The sequence below is a fragment of the Pan troglodytes genome, chromosome 1, assembly GCF_028858775.2.
Source record: "Pan troglodytes isolate AG18354 chromosome 1, NHGRI_mPanTro3-v2.0_pri, whole genome shotgun sequence".
Taxonomy (NCBI): Eukaryota; Metazoa; Chordata; class Mammalia; order Primates; family Hominidae; genus Pan; species Pan troglodytes.
In genome coordinates, this window is record NC_072398.2 from 204,397,876 (window position 1) to 204,419,626 (window position 21,751).

At 52.2% G+C, this 21,751-nt stretch overlaps 1 protein-coding gene across 7 annotated transcripts in view; it reads right to left on the bottom strand.

Moving 5' to 3' along the window:
* Window positions 1-239: 239 nt before the first annotated feature.
* Window positions 240-21,751, bottom strand: part of RPS6KA1 (ribosomal protein S6 kinase A1) — a 45,248-nt gene continuing 23,736 nt past the window's right edge. For all 7 annotated transcript variants that reach the window (XM_003307903.6, XM_009451404.4, XM_009451397.5 and 4 more), the window contains 15 exons: window positions 21,008-21,045; window positions 20,521-20,663; window positions 20,038-20,108; window positions 19,634-19,722; window positions 18,541-18,605; window positions 18,159-18,261; window positions 16,327-16,457; window positions 14,412-14,537; window positions 14,129-14,218; window positions 13,600-13,758; window positions 3,656-3,817; window positions 3,347-3,423; window positions 2,979-3,096; window positions 1,911-2,048; window positions 240-1,186 (listed from right to left, as the gene is read on the bottom strand). In XM_003307903.6, coding sequence (XP_003307951.1) covers window positions 1,064-1,186; window positions 1,911-2,048; window positions 2,979-3,096; window positions 3,347-3,423; window positions 3,656-3,817; window positions 13,600-13,758; window positions 14,129-14,218; window positions 14,412-14,537; window positions 16,327-16,457; window positions 18,159-18,261; window positions 18,541-18,605; window positions 19,634-19,722; window positions 20,038-20,108; window positions 20,521-20,663; window positions 21,008-21,045 — 1,633 coding nt within the window. In that variant the 3' untranslated portion in view covers window positions 240-1,063. The remainder of the gene's footprint in view (window positions 1,187-1,910; window positions 2,049-2,978; window positions 3,097-3,346; window positions 3,424-3,655; window positions 3,818-13,599; window positions 13,759-14,128; window positions 14,219-14,411; window positions 14,538-16,326; window positions 16,458-18,158; window positions 18,262-18,540; window positions 18,606-19,633; window positions 19,723-20,037; window positions 20,109-20,520; window positions 20,664-21,007; window positions 21,046-21,751) is intronic.

Genomic DNA, 21,751 nt, shown 5'->3' on the forward strand with positions numbered 1-21,751 from the left:
GCATAGTGCCTGGCACTTGGTCACCATTGGCTAATAATACTGTTATCAACACCATAATGGAATCCCCTGGCAGGAACACGTGGGCCAGGCCAGCGGGATTCCCACACACTCCCCAGATGACCTGGTTCCAAGCAGCTGGGCTAACTGGTCCTGGCCCATTTTCTGTCACTGCCAATGTCTTCAACATCCGATAGCAGAGAGAGGGTAAATTCAGGGATGAAGAGTGGAGGAGAGCGTGCTTCAACTCAACAGTTTATTAGAAAGGCCATGGACAGATGAACCCTGAGTAACCAGCTGAGGAAGAAATGAAAAAAGACCCTGTCCCTCATGGCCCGCCCACTGGCCTCCTGTGAACTCTGTCCTGTTGCCAACCCCAAATGAAGTCAGCCAAAAAGTGCTTTCCACATCCTCTCTCTGGGGCTGCCCAGCCTGACCGCAGGGGATCCACTGGCAGAGCCAAGGTGGATGCTGGTGCCTGAAGCTGGAAGCCAGCAGGACTTGAGTCCCCTCCTGTAGCAGGAAGTGGTTCTAGAACTCCCAGCAGAACAGAACGGAAAAGGAGCTGATTGGGGATAGAATGAGTTCTGCTAAACAGCCAGATGCTCTGAGAGAGGTGACACTGGACTGTCTCGGAGGTGTGTGCAGATGGCTACAGATGGCCAATCGTGGGGGTCCCCAGGGTGGGATCCCAAAGCTGCTCTAAAGAGTCTCAGAGAGCCCCAGCGTGACTCAGTTCCCCTCCTGGGGCCGCAATGGCTGTTTCTGCTCCCAGAAAGGCAAATGGATCTTGTAAAAATCCATGGTGGTTGATGCCATTTTTTTCATAAAAAAAAGTTTATACAGTGAATCGCTTTCCACCAGCAGAGCCTGAGCTGAGAAGAGTCCATCCTGGGGAAGGAGAAGGCACTTCTCACACCCTCATTAGGGGTGTTCTGGGCTGGCAGCTTCCCCGGCCCCTCGGGTTCCAGCTCCCTCTGGCCCTGTGGTTCCGGCCTGCTCCCTCTGGGAAGCATGCTGACTCTGTCAAGCTAGCACCGCCCTGTGGCCTGAATGCCCTGGTGCCTCACAGGGTGGTGGATGGCAACTTCCTCACTCGCCGCTGGGCCAGGATGGATGACTCGATGGGCTTCAGCTGGGGGGTGGGCTTGGAGCTGTTGAGTGCAGAGTACGTGGCAGCCATGGCTCCCTGAAAGAGAAGTGGGGAAGTCAGGTCACAATGGTGGGAGATGTAGTGGGGAGGGGATCCATGCCCCAAGGGTAGGCCAGCCCCTCTCAGTGTTCCACAGACCACTTTTTTTGGTTTTGTTTTCGTTTTTTTTTTTTGTTTTTTTTTTGAGATACACTCTCACTCTGTCACCCAGGCTGGAACGCAATGGCACAATCTTGGCTTACTGCAACCTCCGCCCCCAGGGTTCAAGCGATTCTCCTGTCTCAGCCTCCCAAATGGCTGGGATTACAGGCGCTTGCCACCACGCCTGGCTAATTTTTGTATTTTTAGTAGAGATGGGGTTTCACCATCTTGGTCAGGCTGGTCTTGAACTCCTGACCTCGTGATCCACCCACCTCAGCCTCCCAAAGTGCTGGGATTACAGGTGTGAGCCACCGCGCCCAGCCTAGCCCACTGTTAATCCAGCCTCAGTGGTCCTTTATGGTCATGGGTCCTGCCTCCCCCATCAGACTGGAGGGTTCAGAGGTCAGCAGCTGTGTCTTCCAGAGGATTGGGGGCTGTGAGTGCACCATGACACTGTAGCATGTTAGGCTCCCTGACGGCAGGGCTGTGTCTTCTTCTCCTATGTTCCACCTCATGGTGCTTGGTACAGACATGGCATTGCCTGGCTCTTCCACAAGTCCCTGACCATGCCACCTTGGGCTGACCCCCCAGATGCCCAGCAGCCCAAGGGTGGCCATACCTTCACAAGCTGTAGGTCCTGGTGGGACAGCTGGCTTTGGGGAAGCTTGTCTTTCTGGGTGACCCATGGATGCTGCAGAACCTGCTTAGCTGTGAGGCGCTGGTGGGGATCCACGTGTAGCATCTTGGACACCAGGTCCTGGGGACACAGTGGGCAAGGGGGTTGTGGGAGGGCTGCAGGGGAGCAGGCCCCTGATGGGGCACAGGAGGGCAACCATCTCCTGCTAGCTCCCGCCTGAACCCTTGCAGCAGCCCCTGGGATCCATTCTCCACTCTGCTCCAGGGCTCCCCGCACACAGCCAAGGTTCCTGTCGCTGGGCCTTTGCTGCTCTAGGCCCTTCGTCCTGGAACACCCTTCCATTTCTCCTTTGCCTTCAAAAAGCCATGTGGGAAGGTGGGAAAAGCCTCAGGTTTGGGCTCAGACAGATTCAGGTTCAAAACCTGCCTTCTGCACTCATCAAATGAGTGCCCTGGGCAAGTTCCTTCAACTCTCTGAGCCTCAGTTTCCCTGCTGAGAAATAGGAATAACCACTCCCTGCCTCACAGGTTGATGTGAGGTGGCCGGCCGTACATAGAGGGTTCAACTCTGTCTGGCATACAGGTTCCCAGTGACCAAGAACTGTTGCTAATACTGAAAGCTCACATGCTACTTCCTCCGAGGAGGCTCTGCTTGGCATGGCCAGTTGCTCTGCTCTGTGTCTCCACGGTCCACACCCCTGGCCAAGAGCGTCCGCCTATCTGTGCCTCCAGGCATCTCTGCCCCTTGTGTGCAAACCTGTATCCCTCATTACACTACGTTTCCACAAAGCCGGGACTGTGATGATGCAGCCCTCAGTGCCCCACAGGGTCCAGAATGAGAAGGGTCAATGAATGATCACCAGGTTACCCCAACAAGGTGCGGAGGTGGTGGTGGTCTGCCTGGGAATCTTCCGCTTGGAGAAATACAGCAACAGGGATTTGTGGAACATCCGCTTGGAGAAATGAGGCTGTTCATGAACTGCTGAAAAGCCCTAGGATGGGACCCTGCCTCCCTCCTCCAAATAAGCCCACGCAGGCCGTACAGACTCACCTTGGCTGTCTCTGAAACTGTGTTCCAATTTCCCCCACTGAGGGTAAACTTCCCACTGCCGATCCGGGTTAGGATTTCCTCTGGTGTGTCACTGGGACCGTTGGCAAATGGAGTGTATCTGCAGAAAAGCCCGCACGGTCTGGGTACAGACTCTGGCCTCCATACTGGGGCTGGGGCTGCGGTGGGAGACTGTGTCTCCCCCTCAGATGGGGTACTCCCAAGGTAGAGCTCCTGGAGGCAGGAGCATGTCTCTGTTTCCAGACCATCCTGGGGCGGGGCTGGCTGAGCCATTCCTATCAGACAAGCACCACTCAGCCCAAGTGCTAGGGCTGCAGGAGTGGGGAAGGGTCCAGGCCAGGGGCACTCACCCTGCCAGCATGGTGTACAGCAGAATGCCCAGGCTCCAGATGTCGCAGCCTTCATCGTAGCCCTGGCGCTTCAGCACCTGGCAACAGGGCAGGGGAGGTGGTCAGTCTGGGGGGGCAGTAGAAAGTCGCCACAGATGTTTCCTGCTACTCCCCTCAAGGGCAGGACAAGGGTCCCAGGCTAGATCTTCCCTTGCCAGCTGGGCCAAGGTCACAGAGACTGGAGTCCCGGCTAATGTGGGGCCTCTGGGAGGGGGCACAAGGCCTCCAATTCCCCCTCACTCTTACAGCTGAGGAGGCTGGGCCACTCACCTCAGGCGCCACAAAGTTGGCTGTGTAGCAAGGTGTCATGAGGAGCCCATTCTCAGCCCGCAGCTGTTTGGCAAAACCAAAGTCACAGATGCGCAGGCACTCGGGATTCCCGGACTCGTCCACATACAGGATGTTGCTGGGCTTCAGGTCCCTGTGCACAACCTAGGGGCAGGGGGCTGGGGTCAGTTCTCAGTGTGGGGAGGCGGCTAGTGGCCCAGGTCAGCGGCCAGAGATTAGAAAGCTACACAGACAGGGTGCAGAGGGACGGGTGCATGGACCTGGCATCTGAGAGAAGGGGAAGGGGCTGAAATGATGGTCTTATTGCTGCTGCTACTGACTCTGTGTAGGTGTCTACAGGTAGCTCTAAGTTAACCTGTCAAAACTGAACTCTCAATTCTCCCCTAAAACCTACTCATCACATAATCTTACCTTGTGGCAACTCCATCCTTCTGTTACTTAGGTCAAAATCTTAAAAGTCTTTTTTTTTTTTTTTGAGATGGAGTCTTCCTCTGTCGCCCAGGCTGGAGTGCAGTGGCACGACCTCAGATCACTGCAGCCTCCGCCTCCCGGGTTCAAGCGATTCTCCTGCCTCAGCCTCCCAAGTAGCTGGGATTACAGGCACCCGCCGCCATGGCTGGCTGATTTTTGTATTTTTAGTAGAGATGGGGTTTCACCATGTTGGTCAGGCTGGTCTCAAACTCCTGACCTCAAGTGATCTGCCTGCCTCAGCCTCCCAAAGTGCTGGGATTACAGGCGTGAGCCACCACACCTGGCCCTATTTTCCTTATCTTTAAAATCAAAGAATACACTGCTTTACTTTTATCTGTAGCACTTCCCACTACTTAACATAATATTTAATTTGTTTTCTGAGTCTGCCCACCGGCATGTAAGCTCCCTGAGTGTTTTGCTCACTGCTGTATCCCAGCACTTAAACTAGCTCCTAGTACATGGCAGGTATTCAATAAATATCTGTTGAATGAATGGATGAATGACACTTACTGCTGAGGCCATAAGCAAACGGCTTTCCTCTGGGCCCTGTTTGCTCATCTGTAACTTGAGGGGGCTGAACCACCCCACATTTCATTCTTCTCCTCCCCACACTCTGTAAGGCTTTTTTGTTTTGTTTTGTTTTGAGACAGGGTCTGTGTTGCCCAGGCTGGAGTACAGCAGCATGATTCATGGCTCACTGCAGCCTCAATCTCTGAGCTCAAGTGATCCTCCCACCTCGACCTCGCAAGTAGCTGGGACTAGAGGCATGTGCCACCACACCCAGCTAATTTTTAAAACATTTTTTGCAGAGACAGGGTCTCGCTATGTTGCCCAGGCTGCTCTTGAACCGCTGGGCTCAAGTGATCCTCCTGCCTGGGCCTCTCAAAGTGCTGGGATTAAAGGTGTGAGTAACTGTGCCTGGCCTGTACAGTTCCATTCATAGTCAATCCTCTAACTATCAACTACCAATACCTCTCAGATCTCTAACCCTAGTCCAGAACTTTTCCTGAGTCTTGGCTCATAAATCCAACTGCCTACCACACGGCAACCACTGGATGTTCCACAGAGCCTCAAACTCAACACATCCCACACTAAACTCCTCATGTTCTCATCTTCCTGCTCCTCCTCCCCTAAGCTAATGGAACCTCCCTGGGCATTGTCAAAAAACCTTCAAAGGCTCCCTACCTGCAAGATAAAGCCCAAAGTCCCTACCCTAACATGGGAGGCACAGCCATCATCTGTTCCAGCCTCACTGTCCATTGCATCCCTCAGGTGCCCTGAGCTCAGGCCACCAGGGGCTCCTTCGGTAACGATCATAACCCTATGTCTGTGGAATGCCCGTTCACCTTCAGCACCCAGTGCAGGGCCTAGCACAGAGCAAATGCTAAGTGAACTTTGTGCAATGAATGAACAAATCACACCTCTGAAACACAGAGACAGATACCTTGCAGGTTAGATTAGTAGAGTTTTGCAGGTTAGTTGGTTTTATTCAGATAGTCTTTTCATAGTCTCAGTTGATCTCCAAGCCCTCCAGCAATGCCCGTGGAGCCCGTGGAGAAGGTAGACATGGCCCAGCACAGTCCACCTCCATAGGGAGAAGAGTGCCAGGTAGATGAGGGGGAAAGGGCCACACTGTTAGAGTGGCCCCAGCAACACACTGTATCCAAGCCTTGGAGAAAGTCCCGTGGGCTCTCTCCTTCAAACACAATCGTATGCCCACAGCACAAGGCCAGGCCCCCAGGAATGTGGACTCTACCTAGAGGTCAGGGATGCTCAGCTTGGCTGAGGACACCAACTACCCTGCACAAGTGAACTCCCAGTTTACAAAGAATGTTACCAGTCGTGATCTCACTGGAGCCACCCACTGCACCTCGGCGGGTGGACAGGAATTATTAGCTCCATTTTACAGAGGAGAAAACCAAAGCTCTGAGAGGACAATTTTCTTTTTTGTTTTGAGATGGAGTCTCGCCAGCAGCACAATCTTGGATCACTGCAACCTCTGTCTCCCAGGTTCAAGCAATTCTCATGTCTCAGCTTCCCAGTTAGCTGGAATTACAGGTGTGCACCACCATGCCTGGCTAATTTTTGTATTATAGAGACAGGGTTTCACCCTGTTGGCTAGGCTGGTTTTAAACTCTGGCCTCAAGTGATCTTCCCACCTTGGCCTCCCAAAAGTGCTGGGATTACAGGTGTGAGCCACTACGCCCAGCCTGAGAGGACAACTGACTTGCATGTAGGTTAGAGGCAGAGGCAAGACCAGAACCCAGTTCTGACCTGAATTCCATAGTCTTTCCAGTTTAGTGTGGCACACATGACACTACTGGGACACAGGGATATGGAAGTTGACCTTTTTTTTAAATTAATTTATTTTTTTGAGATGGAGTTTTGCTTTTGTTGCCCAGGCTGGAGTGCAATGGCGTGATCTCGGCTCAGTGCAACCTCTGCCTCCCAGGCTCAAGCAATTCTCCTGCCTCAGCCTCCCGAGGAGCTGGTATTACAGGCATCTGCTACCATGCCCAGCTAATTCTTTGTATTTTTAGTAGAGATGGGGTTTCATCATGTTGGCCAGGCTGGTCTCGAACTGCTGACCTCAGGCAATCCACCTGCCTCAGCCTCCCAAAGTGCTGGGATTACAGGCGTGAGCCACCACGCCCGGCTCAAGTTGTTGATCTTTTTTCCTACCCTAATACAACATAGAGAAACTACAAATTCCTATAGGAAACTGTCTCACCACTGCCAGTGGCAGAATAGTAGGGATGGTGAATGGGGGAGGGGAAGTACAGCTTTAAAAAGCCCCACAGGTGATTCTGATACCTGACCCTCAGGAGTGTATGTGGGGGGAGGAAAAGTATAGTCTCACATCTCACCGCATGGAAAATCACAACAGGCTGGGCAAGTAATGAGTGAAACCAGGCAGAGTGGGAACCTCCAAGCAGTCCACAGAGGACAGCAGCTACCTGGCTCCAGCTGACAGTCACTACATAGCAACTCGGACCCAGTGTTTTTAAAAGCAGCCAAATTACCAAACCTTACTAAACCATACCTCAAATCAAAAAACACCCCTTATCTTGCAGGCCAAACAAAATATATGTGTAGGCCAAATGCAGGCACTGGAGCAATAGGCCGTGACCTCCAGGAGAGTTGGGATTCCAGTCACAGGAAGGAGTCAGGCAGGCCAGGGTGTGAATCCTGGCTTTACTATCCACTCACAGCTGTGTGGTTTTGGGCACGACATTTAACATCTGTAGCCCTCAGTTTCCTCACTTGTAAAATGGGGCTGATAATAGTATTCAACCCCAGGCTTATAGAGAAGGACAGGAATATTTAGCAAAGGGCTTGGGAAATGATGGACATCACAGTAACCCCAGAACTGCCTTGGACTGAACCCCTCTATCATGCTGGATGTTAAGACACAGTGACTGCTTGGGAAGAAGCACTAGAGACCAGGCCAGGCATGGTGGCTCATGCCTGTAATCCCAGCACTTTGGGAGGCCAAGGCGGGCAGATCACAAGGTTGGGAGTTCAAGACCAGCCTGACCAACATGGAGAAACCCCATCTCTACTAAAAATACAAAAGTTAGCCGGGCGTGGTGGCGTGCATCTATAGTCCCAGCTACTCGGGAGGCTGAGGCAGGAGAATCTCCTAAACCTGGGAGGCGGAGGTTGCAGTGAGCCGAGACTGCGCCATTGTACTCCACCAGCCTGGGTGACAGAGCTAGACTCCGTCTCAAAAACAAACAAACAAACAACAACAACAAAAAACCCTAGAGACCAGATGCTGTCCAAAGCAGCACAGGCTCTGGGCTGGGTGCAGTGGCTCACACCTGTAAATCTCAGCAGTTTGGGAGGCTGAGGTGGGAGAATCGCTTGAGCCCAGGAGTTTGAGGCCAGCCTGGGCAACATGGTAAGACCCTGTCTCTACAAAAAAAAATTTTTAAACTAGCACGCCTGTAGTCCTAGCTATGTGGGGTGCAGGTTGCCGAGGAGGGAGGATCACTTGAGCCTGGGAGGTCAAGGCTGCAGTGAGCCATGATCATGCCACTGTACTCCAGCTGGGGTGACAGAGTGAGACCCTGTCTCAAAAAAAAAAAAAAAAAGAGTTAATATGTAAAGTGCACAGAACCCCGCCTGGCCTGTGGAAAGTGGCATATGGCATTAGCTGCCATTAGCAGCAGTGGCAGCAGCATCTTCAGGAGCAGCGTGAGAGGATGTGCATTTAGGCACCTGTGACCAGCCAAAAAAGAGGCGAAGTTGTTCTAAGTGAATCACCTGGTTAAAGGGAGAAGCCCTCTATTATAGAGTCCACAACTTTATAGAAACAACATAGAGGGAGCCTGGTGACTTAAGAAGACTCCACATATTAAATCATGAACTCCTGCCACATAGGATGCAAAGGAAAGGCAACCAATTTTTAAAAATGGACAAAAGACTTGAAGAGGCATTTCATAAAAGAGGCTGTCCAAATGGCAATAAACATATGAAGAGGTCCTCAACTTCATTAAACATCAGAAAAATGCAAATTAAAACTACAATGAGCCGGGCGCGGTGGTTCATGCCTGTAATCCCAGCACTTTGGAAGGCTGAGGTGGGCGGATCACCTGGGGTCAGGAGTTCGAGAACAGTTTGGCCAACATGGTGAAACCCTGTCTCTACTAAAAATACAAAAAAATTAGCTGGGTGTGGTGGGTGCACGCCTGTAATCCCAGCTCCTCAGGAGGCTGAGGTAGGAGAATCACTTGAACCCAGGAGGTAGAGGTTGCAGTGAGCCGAGATCGCACCACTGCACTCCAGCCTGGGCAACAGAGCGAGACTCTGTCTCAAAAAAAAAAAAAAAAAAAAAAGCTACAATGAGATACCACTCCACACCCACCAGAATGGCAATGATTGAAGAGATTAAAAATACCAACGTTGGCAAGTACCAGAACTCTCACACACTTCTGTTGGGAGTGTAAATTAGCAAAAGCACTCTGGAAAACTGTTTGGCAATATCTGCTAAAGACGAACACACAAACACTCTGACCCAGCAATTCCATTGCTAGGTGTACAATCAACAGATAGAATGTCACAACAGCATTATTTGTAACAGTCAAAAATCTAGTAACCATCTGGTGTCTATTAACAGGAGAATGGACAATTATACATACAGTAGAGTTGTACACAGCAATGAAATGAATGAACAGCAGCCACAAAACAATGTGGATGGATCTCAAAGACAACATTGAATGGCAGAAGCCAGATACAAAAGAGAAAGTTTGTATGAAATTCCAAAACGGGGCCGCGCCTGTAATCCCAGCACTTTGGGAGGCCGAGACCGGTGGATCACTTGAGGTCAGGAGTTCGAGACCAGCCTGGCCAACATGGTGAAATCCCGCCTCTACTAAAAATACAAAAATTAGCTGGATGTGGTGGCAGGTGCCTGTAATCCCAGCTACTTGGGAGGCTGAGGCAGGAGAATTGCTTGAACCTGGGAGGCAGAGGTTGCAGTGAGCCAAAGACCATGCCATTGCACTCCAGCCTGGGCAAGAAGAGCAAAACTCCATCTCAAAAAAAAAAAAGAAAAGAAAAGAAAAGAAAAAAATAAATTCAAAAACAGGCAAAATGAACCTACTAGAATTTAGCTTAGGATGGTTATTCTCAGGTTGGGGGGGGCTCCAGGAGAACTGGAAATGCTTTGTTTATTGAGCTGGGTACTGGTTACACAGGTGTATTCACTTTTTGAAAATTTATTGACCTGTCCGTTGTGATTTGTACACTTCTCGGTGTTCACGCAATCCTTCAATACAAAGATAATATTCAAACAAACAGGGGTCCCAGTGGACCCTGCTCCCTGGTCATCCCCTTCCCATCCCTCAGCTCCTGTGGGATTCCCAGCTTACAGACCACAGCTACTGCTGCCGACAAACCAACCCAGAGTATCCCCTCCAAATATCTCAATAAGAAGAGCTTCCCATTCCTCATCATCTGCCCCGGTATTAGCAAACAGCCAGAAACTTTGGAGACACAGACACTCCTAGCTTCAGGAAGGAGACGACTTCCTCCAACAACATCCTCACCAAATGGTTATCTATACTTGGAGCTTTGCACATCCCTAGTGGAAGGAGCTCACTGCCTCTGGAGGCAGCTCCCCTCTTCAGAAAGTTCCTCCTTACTTTTAGCTTCAGGTGACCCACGGGTACACTGGCTTGCTTGTCTTCTAAACCATTTTAAGTTTAACGAGTACTCACTTAAGAACAAAACAGAAAAAAGGAAACACATTTACTCTCTGACCTGACACGTTTAAATATTAGTCTATTGCGCTGGCATTTCAAAAACCAAAGCCACTTCAAACATGACAATTAAAAGCACAGGGGGTAACCAAACCGGAGCTTTGGTTAAGAGGTAAAGTTCTTTTTTACAGAATTTCCCCTAAAAAATTAGACATAATCAGGCATCGCCACTTTCACAACCCTAATGAAATACTCGACTCATACAAGATTCTGAAAGGATGAAACCATTAGATGAGGATCTTTATAATAAGGAGATCGGACGGTTACCACCTGCCATGGTTAAAGGTGGGCAGCGTGGCCGGGCGCGGTGGCTCACACTTGGTATCCCAGCTCTTTGGGAGGCCGAGGCGGGCGGATCACAAGGTCAGGTGATCGAAACCATCCTGGCTAACACGGTGAAACCCCGTCTCTACTAAAAATACAAAAAATTAGCTGGGTGTGGCGGTGTGCGCCTGTAGTCCCAGCTACTCGGGAGGCTGAGGCAGGAGAATGGCGTGAACCTGGGAGGCGGAGCTTGCAGTGAGCTGAGATCGTGCCACCGCACTCCAGCCTGGGCGACAGAGCGAGACTCCGTCTCAAAAATAAATAAGTAAATTAATTAATTAAATAAAATTAAATTTAAAAAGGTGGGCAGCATGACACTGTGCACTCGTGGATGTAATGCACTGTGAAGTGTACCTCCATAGATTGGATGACCTTGGCCTTCTTATTTTTATTTTTATTTTTTATTTGAGACAGGGTTTTGCTCTGTCATCCAGACTGGAGTGCAGTGGTGTGATTTCAGCTCATTGCAACCTCTGCCTCCCAGGTTCAAGTGATTCTTGTGCCTCAGCCACCAGAGTAGCTGGGATTACAGGCATGGGCCACCATGCCCAGCTAATTTTTGTATTTTTGGTAGAGATGGGGTTTCATCATATTGGCCTAGCTGGTCTTGAACTCCTGGCCTCAAGTGATCTGCCCACCTTGGCTTCCCAAAGTGCTGGGATTACAGGCATAAGCCACCATGCTCAGCCCAACCTTAGCCATCTGAACCTCATTCCCATCCCCCCAAAAAAACTGAAGCTAATAATGATGTTAGAGCAACTTGCAGTTTACAGGAAATATAGACAATGGAGAAATAATGTAAATGATCCAGGAGGCAGCCGACAGACAAATTCAGAATGTGAGACATTCCACAGAACTCATATACAATATGTCGGTGGCATAAAAAAGGGAGGTCTAAATGTGGAGGCGACATGGGTGTACACATTTAACAAAATTCATCAGAATGTACCCTTGAAATCTACTGTATGCAAATTTTCCTCCAGTTTTAAAAAAGAAGAAAAGAGGCTGGGTAAGGTGGCTTACACCTGTAATCCCAGCACTTTGGGAGGCCAAGGTGGGCAAATCACTTGAGCTCAAGAGTTCAAGACCAGCCTGGGCAACAAGCCAAAACCCCATCTCTACAAAAAATACAAAATTAGCCAGGTGTGGTGGTGCGTGCCTGTGGTCCCCGCTATTTGGGAGACTGAAGTGGGAGGATCATTTGAGCGCAAGGAGGTCAAGGCTGCAGTGAACTGCAATTGTGTCACTGCATTCCAGCCTGGGCAACAGAGTGAGACCCTGTCTCAAAAAAAAAGGGGAGAGATTTACCAACTGAATGAAATGTGTGGAACCCACAGGTATTCTAATTTCAATAAACCAGTCAAAAAAGACATTTTTGAAAGGACAATGGGGGCCGGGTGTGGTGGCTCACACCTGTAATCCCAGCACTTTGGGAGGCCGAGGCGGGCGGATCACCTGAGGTCAGGAGTTTGAGACCAGCCTGGCCAACATGGTGAAACCCCATCTCTACTAAAAATACAAAAAAATTAGCCAGGCGTGGTGACAGGCGCCTCTAATCCCAGCTACTTGGGAGGCTGAGGCAGGAGAGTCACTTGAACCCGGGAGGCAGAGGTTGCAGTGAGCCAAGATTGTGCCACTGCACTCCAGCCTGGGTGACAAGAGCGAGACTCTATCTCCAAAAAAAAAAAAAAAAAAAGGACAATAGGAGAAAAATGTGTCTATGGACTGGGTACTATGTGAAAACAAGTTAACAACCAACAACCTCATACACCAAGACCTGGACTCAGCCAGGTGGATTCATAGCCTGCATTCTTAACCCCCATGTTGTCTGATCAGATGCACCCTAAAACATTATCTCATGCAGAGAGAAGCTAATGCTACTGTTTTGGGCTTTAATCCACTGTAATGAACTTTCCTACCTCACCATCATCTAGTGCTCACCTGCCTTGTGCAGTAATAAAGGCCAGACCCTGCCATTTGGACCTATACCTCTTCTGCAGTCCCTGCTACGTTTCCAGCAGAATTTCCTCCTGCATCCATTTCCTCTGCCTTAGCAACTGAACCCAGTCAAATTCACCTCCCTGAAGCCTTGCAGCTCCCCCACGGTGACCCTGCCACTTCCTAACTCAAAAGCCACTCCCCACCTAAATTCTTCAGTCTGAAATTCTTCCATTCTTCCCGGGCTATGTGATATTGAGCAAATGAACTTTCATCTCTGAGCTCCGGTCTTCTTACCTGTGAAGTGGGGCCAGTAACAGCATCTATCTCAGAGTTGTTGTGAAAATCAATTGAGATAATGTAAATCTTATTTATGTATTTATTTATTAGATGGAGTTTCGCTCTGTTGCCCAGGCTGCAGTGCAATGGTGTGATCTTGGCTCACTGCAACCTCCGCCTCCCGGGTTCAAGCCATTCTCCTGCCTCAGCCTCCCAAGTAGCTGAGATTACAGATGCCCGCCACCACACCCGGCTAATTTTTTTGTATTTTAGTAGAGATGGGGTTTCACCATGTTGGCCAGGCTGGTGTCAAACTCCTGACCTCAAGTGATCCACCTGCCTTGCCCTCCCAAGTTGCTGGGATTACAGGCGTGAGCTACCATGCCTGGTCTGGAAACTTCATCTTATGCTAAACCTTACCATGGTGCCTGGCACACAGTAGATACTGAATAACTTTCCATACCTTCCCTTTCACAATTGGCCACATCTCTCCCTCCTTCCTTTGCACGCATCCACCCACCCAGCCCTAGTGTCCCCTCAGTTTGGCTAGCTGGAGGCTGCCATTCCTGGGCCAGCAGGTGGTTCATGTTCTCTGCTGATGATATGACCCTTGGCATCCCCCTACTGCCTCCCCGAATCCAGACTCACCCCCTGTGAGTGCAGATACTCCACAGTTTTGCCAATGGTGTGCAGGACAAAGCTGGCCTCCCGCTCTGAGAAGAACTTCTGCCGCAGGATCTTGTCCAGCAGCTCCCCACCCCGCATCAGCTCTGTCACCAGGTACACGTGTTTGCCATCATCATACACCTGCCGAAGACCTCACCATCAGGCTCTTCTCCCCAGTGTCAGGCCTGAGCCCCCTGGTCAGCAGCGCCCCAGAGCAGGGAAGAATGACATGAGCCTTGGGCAGGTGTTCTGTTTGCTCTTCAGTGGCCCTGCCTTCCCCAAAAGGAGGATGCTGACACTGGTCTCCTGATACGCAAGAAGGTCCTCAGAAAATGTCTGAGTCTGAAGGAGGGCCCTTGGGGTATGGGCAGACTGAAGGGACCAAGGGACCTCCTTCCCCTCCACATGACCACTGGAAAGAGGATGAGAAGTCAAAGGAATGGCAATCCTGAGACAAATCCTGAGAGTTGAGTTCCTGGTCCCCACCCCAGTCTTAAGGACCCCCACTCACATCTTTCAGAGTGATGATGTTGGGGTGCTGGCCGTACCGCAGAAGAATCTCAATCTCTTCTGAAGGATCCCGCTTGCTCTTATCAATGACCTGAAGAAAGGGGGTGCATGTGGCAGTGTCAGAGTGACAGGGTCCAGGGTCCTTTCTGGCCATGGAGCAGGCCAGGAGGTCTCGGCCACACACCTTTCATACATCTGCAGAGCTCAGGCACCACCCCTCCCCACCAGACGGGGACCTGCCCCCAACCCAGCAGCCTTGGCCGAGACGTGGTCAGGAGGCCCACCTTGACAGCATACTCCATGTTGGTGGCCTTGTGGACACAGCGCTTGCACTCAGAGTAGGAGCCCACACCAATTGTCTCCTTTACCACGTAGCCGTCACTAAAAACCAGGTTCTTCCCATGGAGTTGCTGTAGGAGACCAAAAATTGTGGCTGACCCCTGGCTCTAGAGTGCTAGGGGTCATCCCCCAGGACCCAAGGTCTTGGCTCAGTAGAGACAGCACCAGGGAAGGGCCAGGAGACTTGGGGTAGAGTGTTGGCCATGTGACCGCAGGTGACAGCCTGCCCCTCTCTGGGCCTCAGTTTTCTACTCTATATAATGGGCATACTCGCTGGCTCCCAGCCTGCCTGGACTGCAGCCTGTGGTCAGAGGGCAGTGTAGGGAGTGGGAAACAGGGTCACAACACACATGGAGAGGACTTTAGTTCTGAAAAGTCTGGGCAGGCCTGGGAGGGACGCAGGAGCCCTGAGCTGAGTTCCAGCTGTGCCACTAAGTACGGCTTTGAGTGACCTGCCTCCCTTTCTGGGGTGTCACAGCTCAACTCATGGGGTGTCTCAAGGTTCTGGGACATTAGCCGTAGCAATGCTGAATGGTGCTTAGTGTGTGCTGTGTGCCAGGCACTATTTTAAGCACTTTCATCAGGTGACTGCATGCCCCACGGCCAGCCCTGGCTTGCGCGTGCGGTCCTTGCATCCAGTCTGATTTAATATTTGTCCTGGACTAAGATGTCCCAGTTTGGAAAATAAATTACATAGTCACCTTAACTTTATTTTTTATTTTATTTATTTATTTTTTGAGACAGAGTCTTGCGCTGTTGCCCAGGCTGGAGTGCAGTGGTGCATTCTCAGCTCACTGCAACCTCTGCCTCCCAAGTAGCTGGGACTATAGGCACGCGCCAACACGCCCAGCTGATTTTTGTATTTTTAGAGACAGGGTTTCGCCATGTTGGCCAGATGGGTCTGTTTAAATTCCTGGCCTCAAGCAATCCACCCTTCTTGGCCTCCCAAAGTGCTGGGATTACAGGCATGAGCCACCGTGCCCAGCCCACATGAACTTTACGTGTATTAACTCTAATAATCCTCATAACAGCTCTATGGAGGAAGCTTCTATCATTTCCCCCATTTACAGATGAGGAAACTGAGGCACGAGGAAGGGAGTATCTCATCCAAAGTCCATTATCTGGTCAGGTGCTCATGTCTGTAATCTCAGCACCTTGGGAGGCTGAGGTGGGCGGATCACTTGAGGTCAGGAGTTTGACACCAGCCTAGCCAACATGGTAAAACCCTGTCTCTACTAAAAATACAAAAAAAAAAAAAAAAAAAAAAATTAGCTGGGTGTGGTGGTGTATATCTGTAGTCCCAGCTATTCGGGAGACTGAGGCAGGATAATTTTTTGAACCTGGGAGGTGGAGGCTGTAGTGAGCTGAGATTGTGCCACTGCACTCCAGCCTGGGCAACAGAGCAAGACTACGTCTCAAAAACAAACAAAAAACCCCAAAGTCCATTATCTTGTGAATCTGGAACCCATGCAATGAGCTCCACAGTCTACATTCTTGCCTCTCAACCTGAAACTTTCATTAGCAGTAGAAGTGTACAAATGGGGAACAAGTGTGATGAGATCCAAGTCCTTCGCTACCCTTATGCCGGAGACACGACAGTCACTCGGCACCACCACCCTGGGCACCTCCTGACATGTACCCAGACCCTGGCTCTGTGCTGGGAAATGTATACCCATATCATCATCCAATTATCAGGGCCACTGTGTGAGGTGGGCCTTACTGTCCCTGTTTTATGTTGGAGGCCCTACTGGTCCCACAGTGGCATGAGGGTATGAACCTGGTTCTGTCCAACTCAGAGCCTGTGTACTCAGCCATTCTTTAGAAAAGGATAATGGAGCAGCAGCCCCCTGCCCCCCTCACCTGTACCACCGAGTGCAGGGGTGCCTGCGGGGCACGAGGCTTGCCGTCGTCTTCCATCAGGCCGGTGGCCACGAAGCTGAAGCCCCGGAACAGCTGATGGGCCCCAGCGCTGGGGGGGATGCCTGGGGAATCTGTACGGATGGAAGGAGAATGTGAGGGTACCTGAGGAGGTCCCCTCAACCCTGAGGCAGCCCAGCAAAGGGGGAGCACAGGGCCTCCAGACCTGCCTCAGGGGCTGGCCGTGGCGGGAGCCTGCAGAGGGCCTGTCCATCACAGGCCTTGGCCCAACTGCTCATATGTGTTTATTAGACCAGTCCAGTCCTGTCGCATGAGGAACAAAAAAGACTCTCACATCCACCTCCATCCCAGGCCAAGACAGTTCATCCCTTCCTGGATGCTTCCTCCCCAGCTTCCCCATCTTACGTCAGCCCCTTCAGGTCCATCTCTGCACAGCAGCCAGAGGGAAGGTTCCAACCACAAATCTGCCACCCTGCCCACACCTTTCAAAGGTTCCCGTCTGCCTTCAGGAGTAAGTCCAGCTCCTGAGTCTGGCAATTGAGGGCCTTGTGATCCTCGCCTCCTCTCTCTCTGTACCACAGCTGAGCCATGTTGGACTTCTCAGATTCTTAGAGGGGTCTCTGAGCCCTTGCACACACTGTTCCCTTTAACTAGATAATCCACTCCTTGCCTATCCTTCAAGACTCAACTCGCACGCTCCCTCCTCTGAGAAGCCTTGCCTGATGCTGCTCCTCCGGCCCCTGACTCCTACGAAGCTGCACTTGTCACGTTGCCCAGCGGACTGCTTGGAGAAGTGCTGTCTCTGTCATCAGAGGCGTGCAAGTGCAGTGAGAAAAGCACCCCCTTGTGGATCACCTGAGGTCAGGAGTTCGAGACCAGCCTGGCCAACATGGTGAAACCCCGTCTCTACTAAAAATACAAAAATTAGCCAGGCGTGCTGAAACATGCCTGTAATCCCAGCTACTCGGGAGGCTGAGGCAGGAGAATCTCTTGAACCCAGGAGGTGGAGGTTGCAGTAAGCTGAGATCACGCCATTGCATTCCAGCCTGGGCAACAGAGCGAGACTCCATCTTGAAAAGAGGAGAGGAGAGGGAAGAGAAGGAGAGGGAAGGGGAGGGGAGGGGAGAGGAGGGGAGGAGAGGGGAGGGGAGGAGAGGAGAGAAGAAAAGCACCCCGTCTCCTAAAACATGCCCTTATAGGAGGTTTCCCAGAACATTCCACCCCACACCCACTGTCAATATCTGGCCAAAAAGTTAGGATTCACCAGGTTCCTTCCCAGAAGCTCCCTCACTGGCTTCTTGTAGCAACCCCAGGGAATGAGTGGGTTTGTGGCTGTGCCCTTGTTCCAGATAAGTACACGGAGGCCCGGCAGTCAGGGCAGCCAAAGCTGATTCCCATGCCTGTCCCTGACCTATGGGCACTGTCACCTCTGCTCAGCCACCACACAGTGTGGCTGGGTCAGATTCTTTCTCCCTGACGTGATGGTAAGCCTGATGTGTTTGGTCTTCCCAGTGGGCTGGAAGGTGCCCCGGGCAGGGGTCCTGGCTTTTCTACTGTGGCCTTCACCACCCACACATCCCCACTCCCACTCTCTCACCAGACACAAAGAGACCCACAGAGCCCCATAGTGAGAGAGTCGGGTGGAGTGAGACAGGGACAAAGTCAGTCCCACGGAGCCAGAAACTCACCCGCCTGCCCACCCGCATACCTCGGACTGTCAGTGTCCCTGACTATCTCTGCCCCCCAAGCTGCCACCGACTCCCGGCTTCCCTCCTGTACCAGCCCAAGACAGACAAAACAGATAAGGGACGCACCCTTGGGTGTGCGGGACGTGAACTCGGTGTCAAAGTAGAAGGTGTCATCAGGCTGAGCCACTGCTGGCTTGAAGGGTGGCTTGATCTCACGACGGTATAGCTTCTGCACAGTGGGGTGGGCACTCTGGTCACCACGGCATCCTCAACAGCCCACCAGGAGCCCCATGCAGGAGGAGGTGCTGGGCTTGGAACATAGGCCATATTGCCCAGCTCTCAGAATTGCTTGCCCTCAGGAGGCCAGCCCTTGTCTTCAAGGGCAGGCTGTGACCCTCTGCTCCTGCGTCTGGGGCCCTCGCTGGCAGAGGCTCCCCTCCCACCACCCTTCCTGTGGCCAAGATGACTGAGCCCTGGCCAGAGCCCTGGTGTGGGTGGACACACTCACATTCCAGTCAATGGTGGAGTAGAAGACATGCCGCTTGATTTCCTCTGCCCCATCAGGGCCGGAGCCTGAAAGAGCCCAAATGAAGGGTCTGTCCCTGGCTGGCACAAGTCCCAGATATTACCCTGCCCACCAAGCAGCCTCACAGGGCTCTGGGACCAGCTGCTGGAGCAGAGGGGAAAATGGGCTCACTCAGCCTCAAATCTACCCAGCCATCACCCTAAGGCCTGTCACCTATTCAGCATTTTCCACTTTCTGGAGCTTCTGATGAAGAAATTCCAGTGTACCAGTGGGAGGAGGAAGGCCCAGAGACTTTAGGCAACTTCTCCAAGGCCACACAGTTAGAACAGAAGCTGAGCTTGTTCTGAGACCTACAGAGAGCCCCACCTCATTCCAAGGCAAGCCTCATCTCTGTTCCTCTTATCCCATTGACCTTTTCAACCATAGGACAGGCTGTCACTCCATTCGACCCCAGGGGCCTTGACTGGACCTTACACAGCTGGTCATGGACCAGATGAACCCAGGAGCCAGGGAAGCCAGCACACACTGGACACCTACTACATGCCGGCATGTTCACACAACCTCATTTCATCAACAGAGCCCTGAAGCAAGCTTGGGATCATCATCTCCCATTGAGACGAGGAACCTGCGGTGCAGAGAGGTGAAGTCACCTGCCCAGGGTCACTTAGTTCATAAGTGGCCTCATTCGTTTAACAAATATTTATAGAGGGACTGTTTTGTGCCAGGCAGTGGGGACCTGACACAGAGCCGGGATTGGGACCTACGCCTTCTGACTCCTGAGCTCATGCTATTTCTCTTGTGCCAGCAGCCTTGGCGGAGAAGCTGTGTGGGGGCCTCTGTCCTTGTCCCCAGAGGGAGTAGGGATGACTCAGTTCCTGCCTTCCCCCTACACACAGGTCAACTCCCCCCTCCACAACACCACACATGGAGCCAGAAAGCAGGGTGGCCCGCGGCATTGTCTGCCCACACAAAGGACAACGGCCCCTTTCAGCCCAGATGTGGCCCTGTGGCCTAGGCTGCAGCTGTACCCGGCTCCCCATCGCCACATCCCCTCCCCTGAGCTGGGGCTGCTTACCGAGCCGGTTGGCAGGATTCCGCTTGAACAGGGCCCGCAAGAGGCTCTGGGCTTCAGTGCTCAGAAACTGGGGCATGCCTAGCTTCGCCCTGAAACAGCCCCCGGGACTCATCAAGGCTGAGCCCTGCCCCAGAGGCCCCATCTCCCCCGGCCCCTGTCCAGATCTAGTTCCCAGCTCAGTCTAGACAAGCCATCCACTAATTCACTTCCCAAAGGCTTCAGGGATCCTACCCACAGGCCCCCAGGGATGAAAGAGGGGCTCTGGAAGGTATAATGTTTAACCCAGAGGAGAGTCTCATTAGAGAGGGAATCTGAGGCAGGGACAGGGTAATAATATTCTGACCCCCAAACTGGGGCTGGGGCTTGGAGGAGTCCATTGTTATCAGGGCAGCGCTGGGGCTTACTTCAGAATCAGTGTCATGGTCTCCTTCCGGTCCTTCCCCTGGAAGGGCAGGGAGCCCGTCAGCATCTCAAACTGCAGAGGACAAGGGTCTATTCAGGCTCTGATCCCTGTCTCCGACACACCTCCCGCCTCCTCCCAGTCAGACCCCTCTGCCTCAGTCCCAGGATTCTTGCTGATACATCCAAGTCAGCCTGGAGCAAGAATTATGTCCGTCCCTCTTGCCTCTGCCAACCAGACCACCAGGAGCAGCGGTGGGGGCGCGAGGCTGGGGAGAAGGCCAGCACTGGGTTAGGCGCGTCCCAGGTGGGGTCAAGCCTGGGATCCTTCCAAGGAAGAAAACTGCAGGTGCATATAGGATGAGGCCAGCTTGGCTGTGAGAGGAGACGGGGAGAGCCCTAGAAATCATCAACCCCCTCACTGTACAGATGGGGAGACTGAGGCCAGAGGCTTGGGCTGGATCCTTTACCCCTGTCTGGGCACTCACCATCAACACCCCATAGGACCACCAGTCCGCACTATGGGAGTGGCCCTGGCGGTTGACGACCTCAGGGGCCATGTACTCCACTGTCCCGCAGAAAGAATAGGCCTTCTTCTCGTGGTCAATGGCCTCTTTGCTCAGGCCAAAGTCTACAGCAAGGAGGGCAGGAGGACACACCTTAGGACCCCTGCCTTCCTTGCTGCCACCCTTTGCACACCCAACCCCCATGCCCAGAGGCCAGAAGGCATCACCCCCATGACACTCAGGAGGAAGCTAAGGCCCAGAGAGGTCAGGTGACTTGCTCAACGTTACACAATGAGGGGCTGGGATTCCAACTGAGGGTGTTCCAAGTCTGAGGCCTGAGTTTTTGACCACTTCCAAGTAACTGGCACAGCTTCTCGGGAAGAATGAGCCCCCAGCACTCAGCCGAGAACTATCATGACCTTGTCCTGCCCTCCCCTGGGGCCCGAGGGGGCAGGCGCCCTCCACTCACCAGTGAGTTTGATGTGGCCCTCCTCATCCAGAAGGATGCTGTAATAGAGAAATAGTGGTCAGGGCCCCTCAGCTGTGGCCGTGTGGGTGATGGTGTTACCACAGGGCTGTGGGAGTTGGGTTCAGCCCAGAGGAGGTGCTCCACCCAATTCTCTCTGATGACTGGGCGGGTGTTGCAGGGTGGTAGCAGTGCCACGCAGGGGTGTTGCCTATCTTTTTTGCTAATCCTTGAAGCAACTGTGTGAGGCAAGTACTATTAGGGCCCCGTTTTGCTAATGGGAAAACTAAGGCTCAGGGCAGTTAAGTAGCTCTACAGTCATTGAGCTAGTAGGTCTAGCTAGTAGGTGGAGACAGGATTTGAATACAGGGCTGCCTAACACTAAAGCCAGATCTTATTCCAACTCACCACCTGCCCCTGGCTCCTTAGTTATCATTTGAGGGTAGTTAGATATTAGGGAAAATTCTATAGGGCTTTATCAAGGAAAGACCTCTAAAGGTGGCATCTCGAATGTCACACTAGATTAGCAAAAAAAGATGGGCAACATTACCTGCATGGAAAGTACCTGGCCCTTGGTAATGGTAGCATTAGTGACTGGGCAGCTGGCACTACCACCCCCCCACTCACCCATTCCTCAGATTGCCCAAGGAGGGAGACGTTTCTGGAGAAAGCCATGCCCACCCACCTCAGGATGGCCCTGTCCTAGAGGAGGCCTCCCCTGGGGAGGCTGGGGTGGGGCTGGAGGCT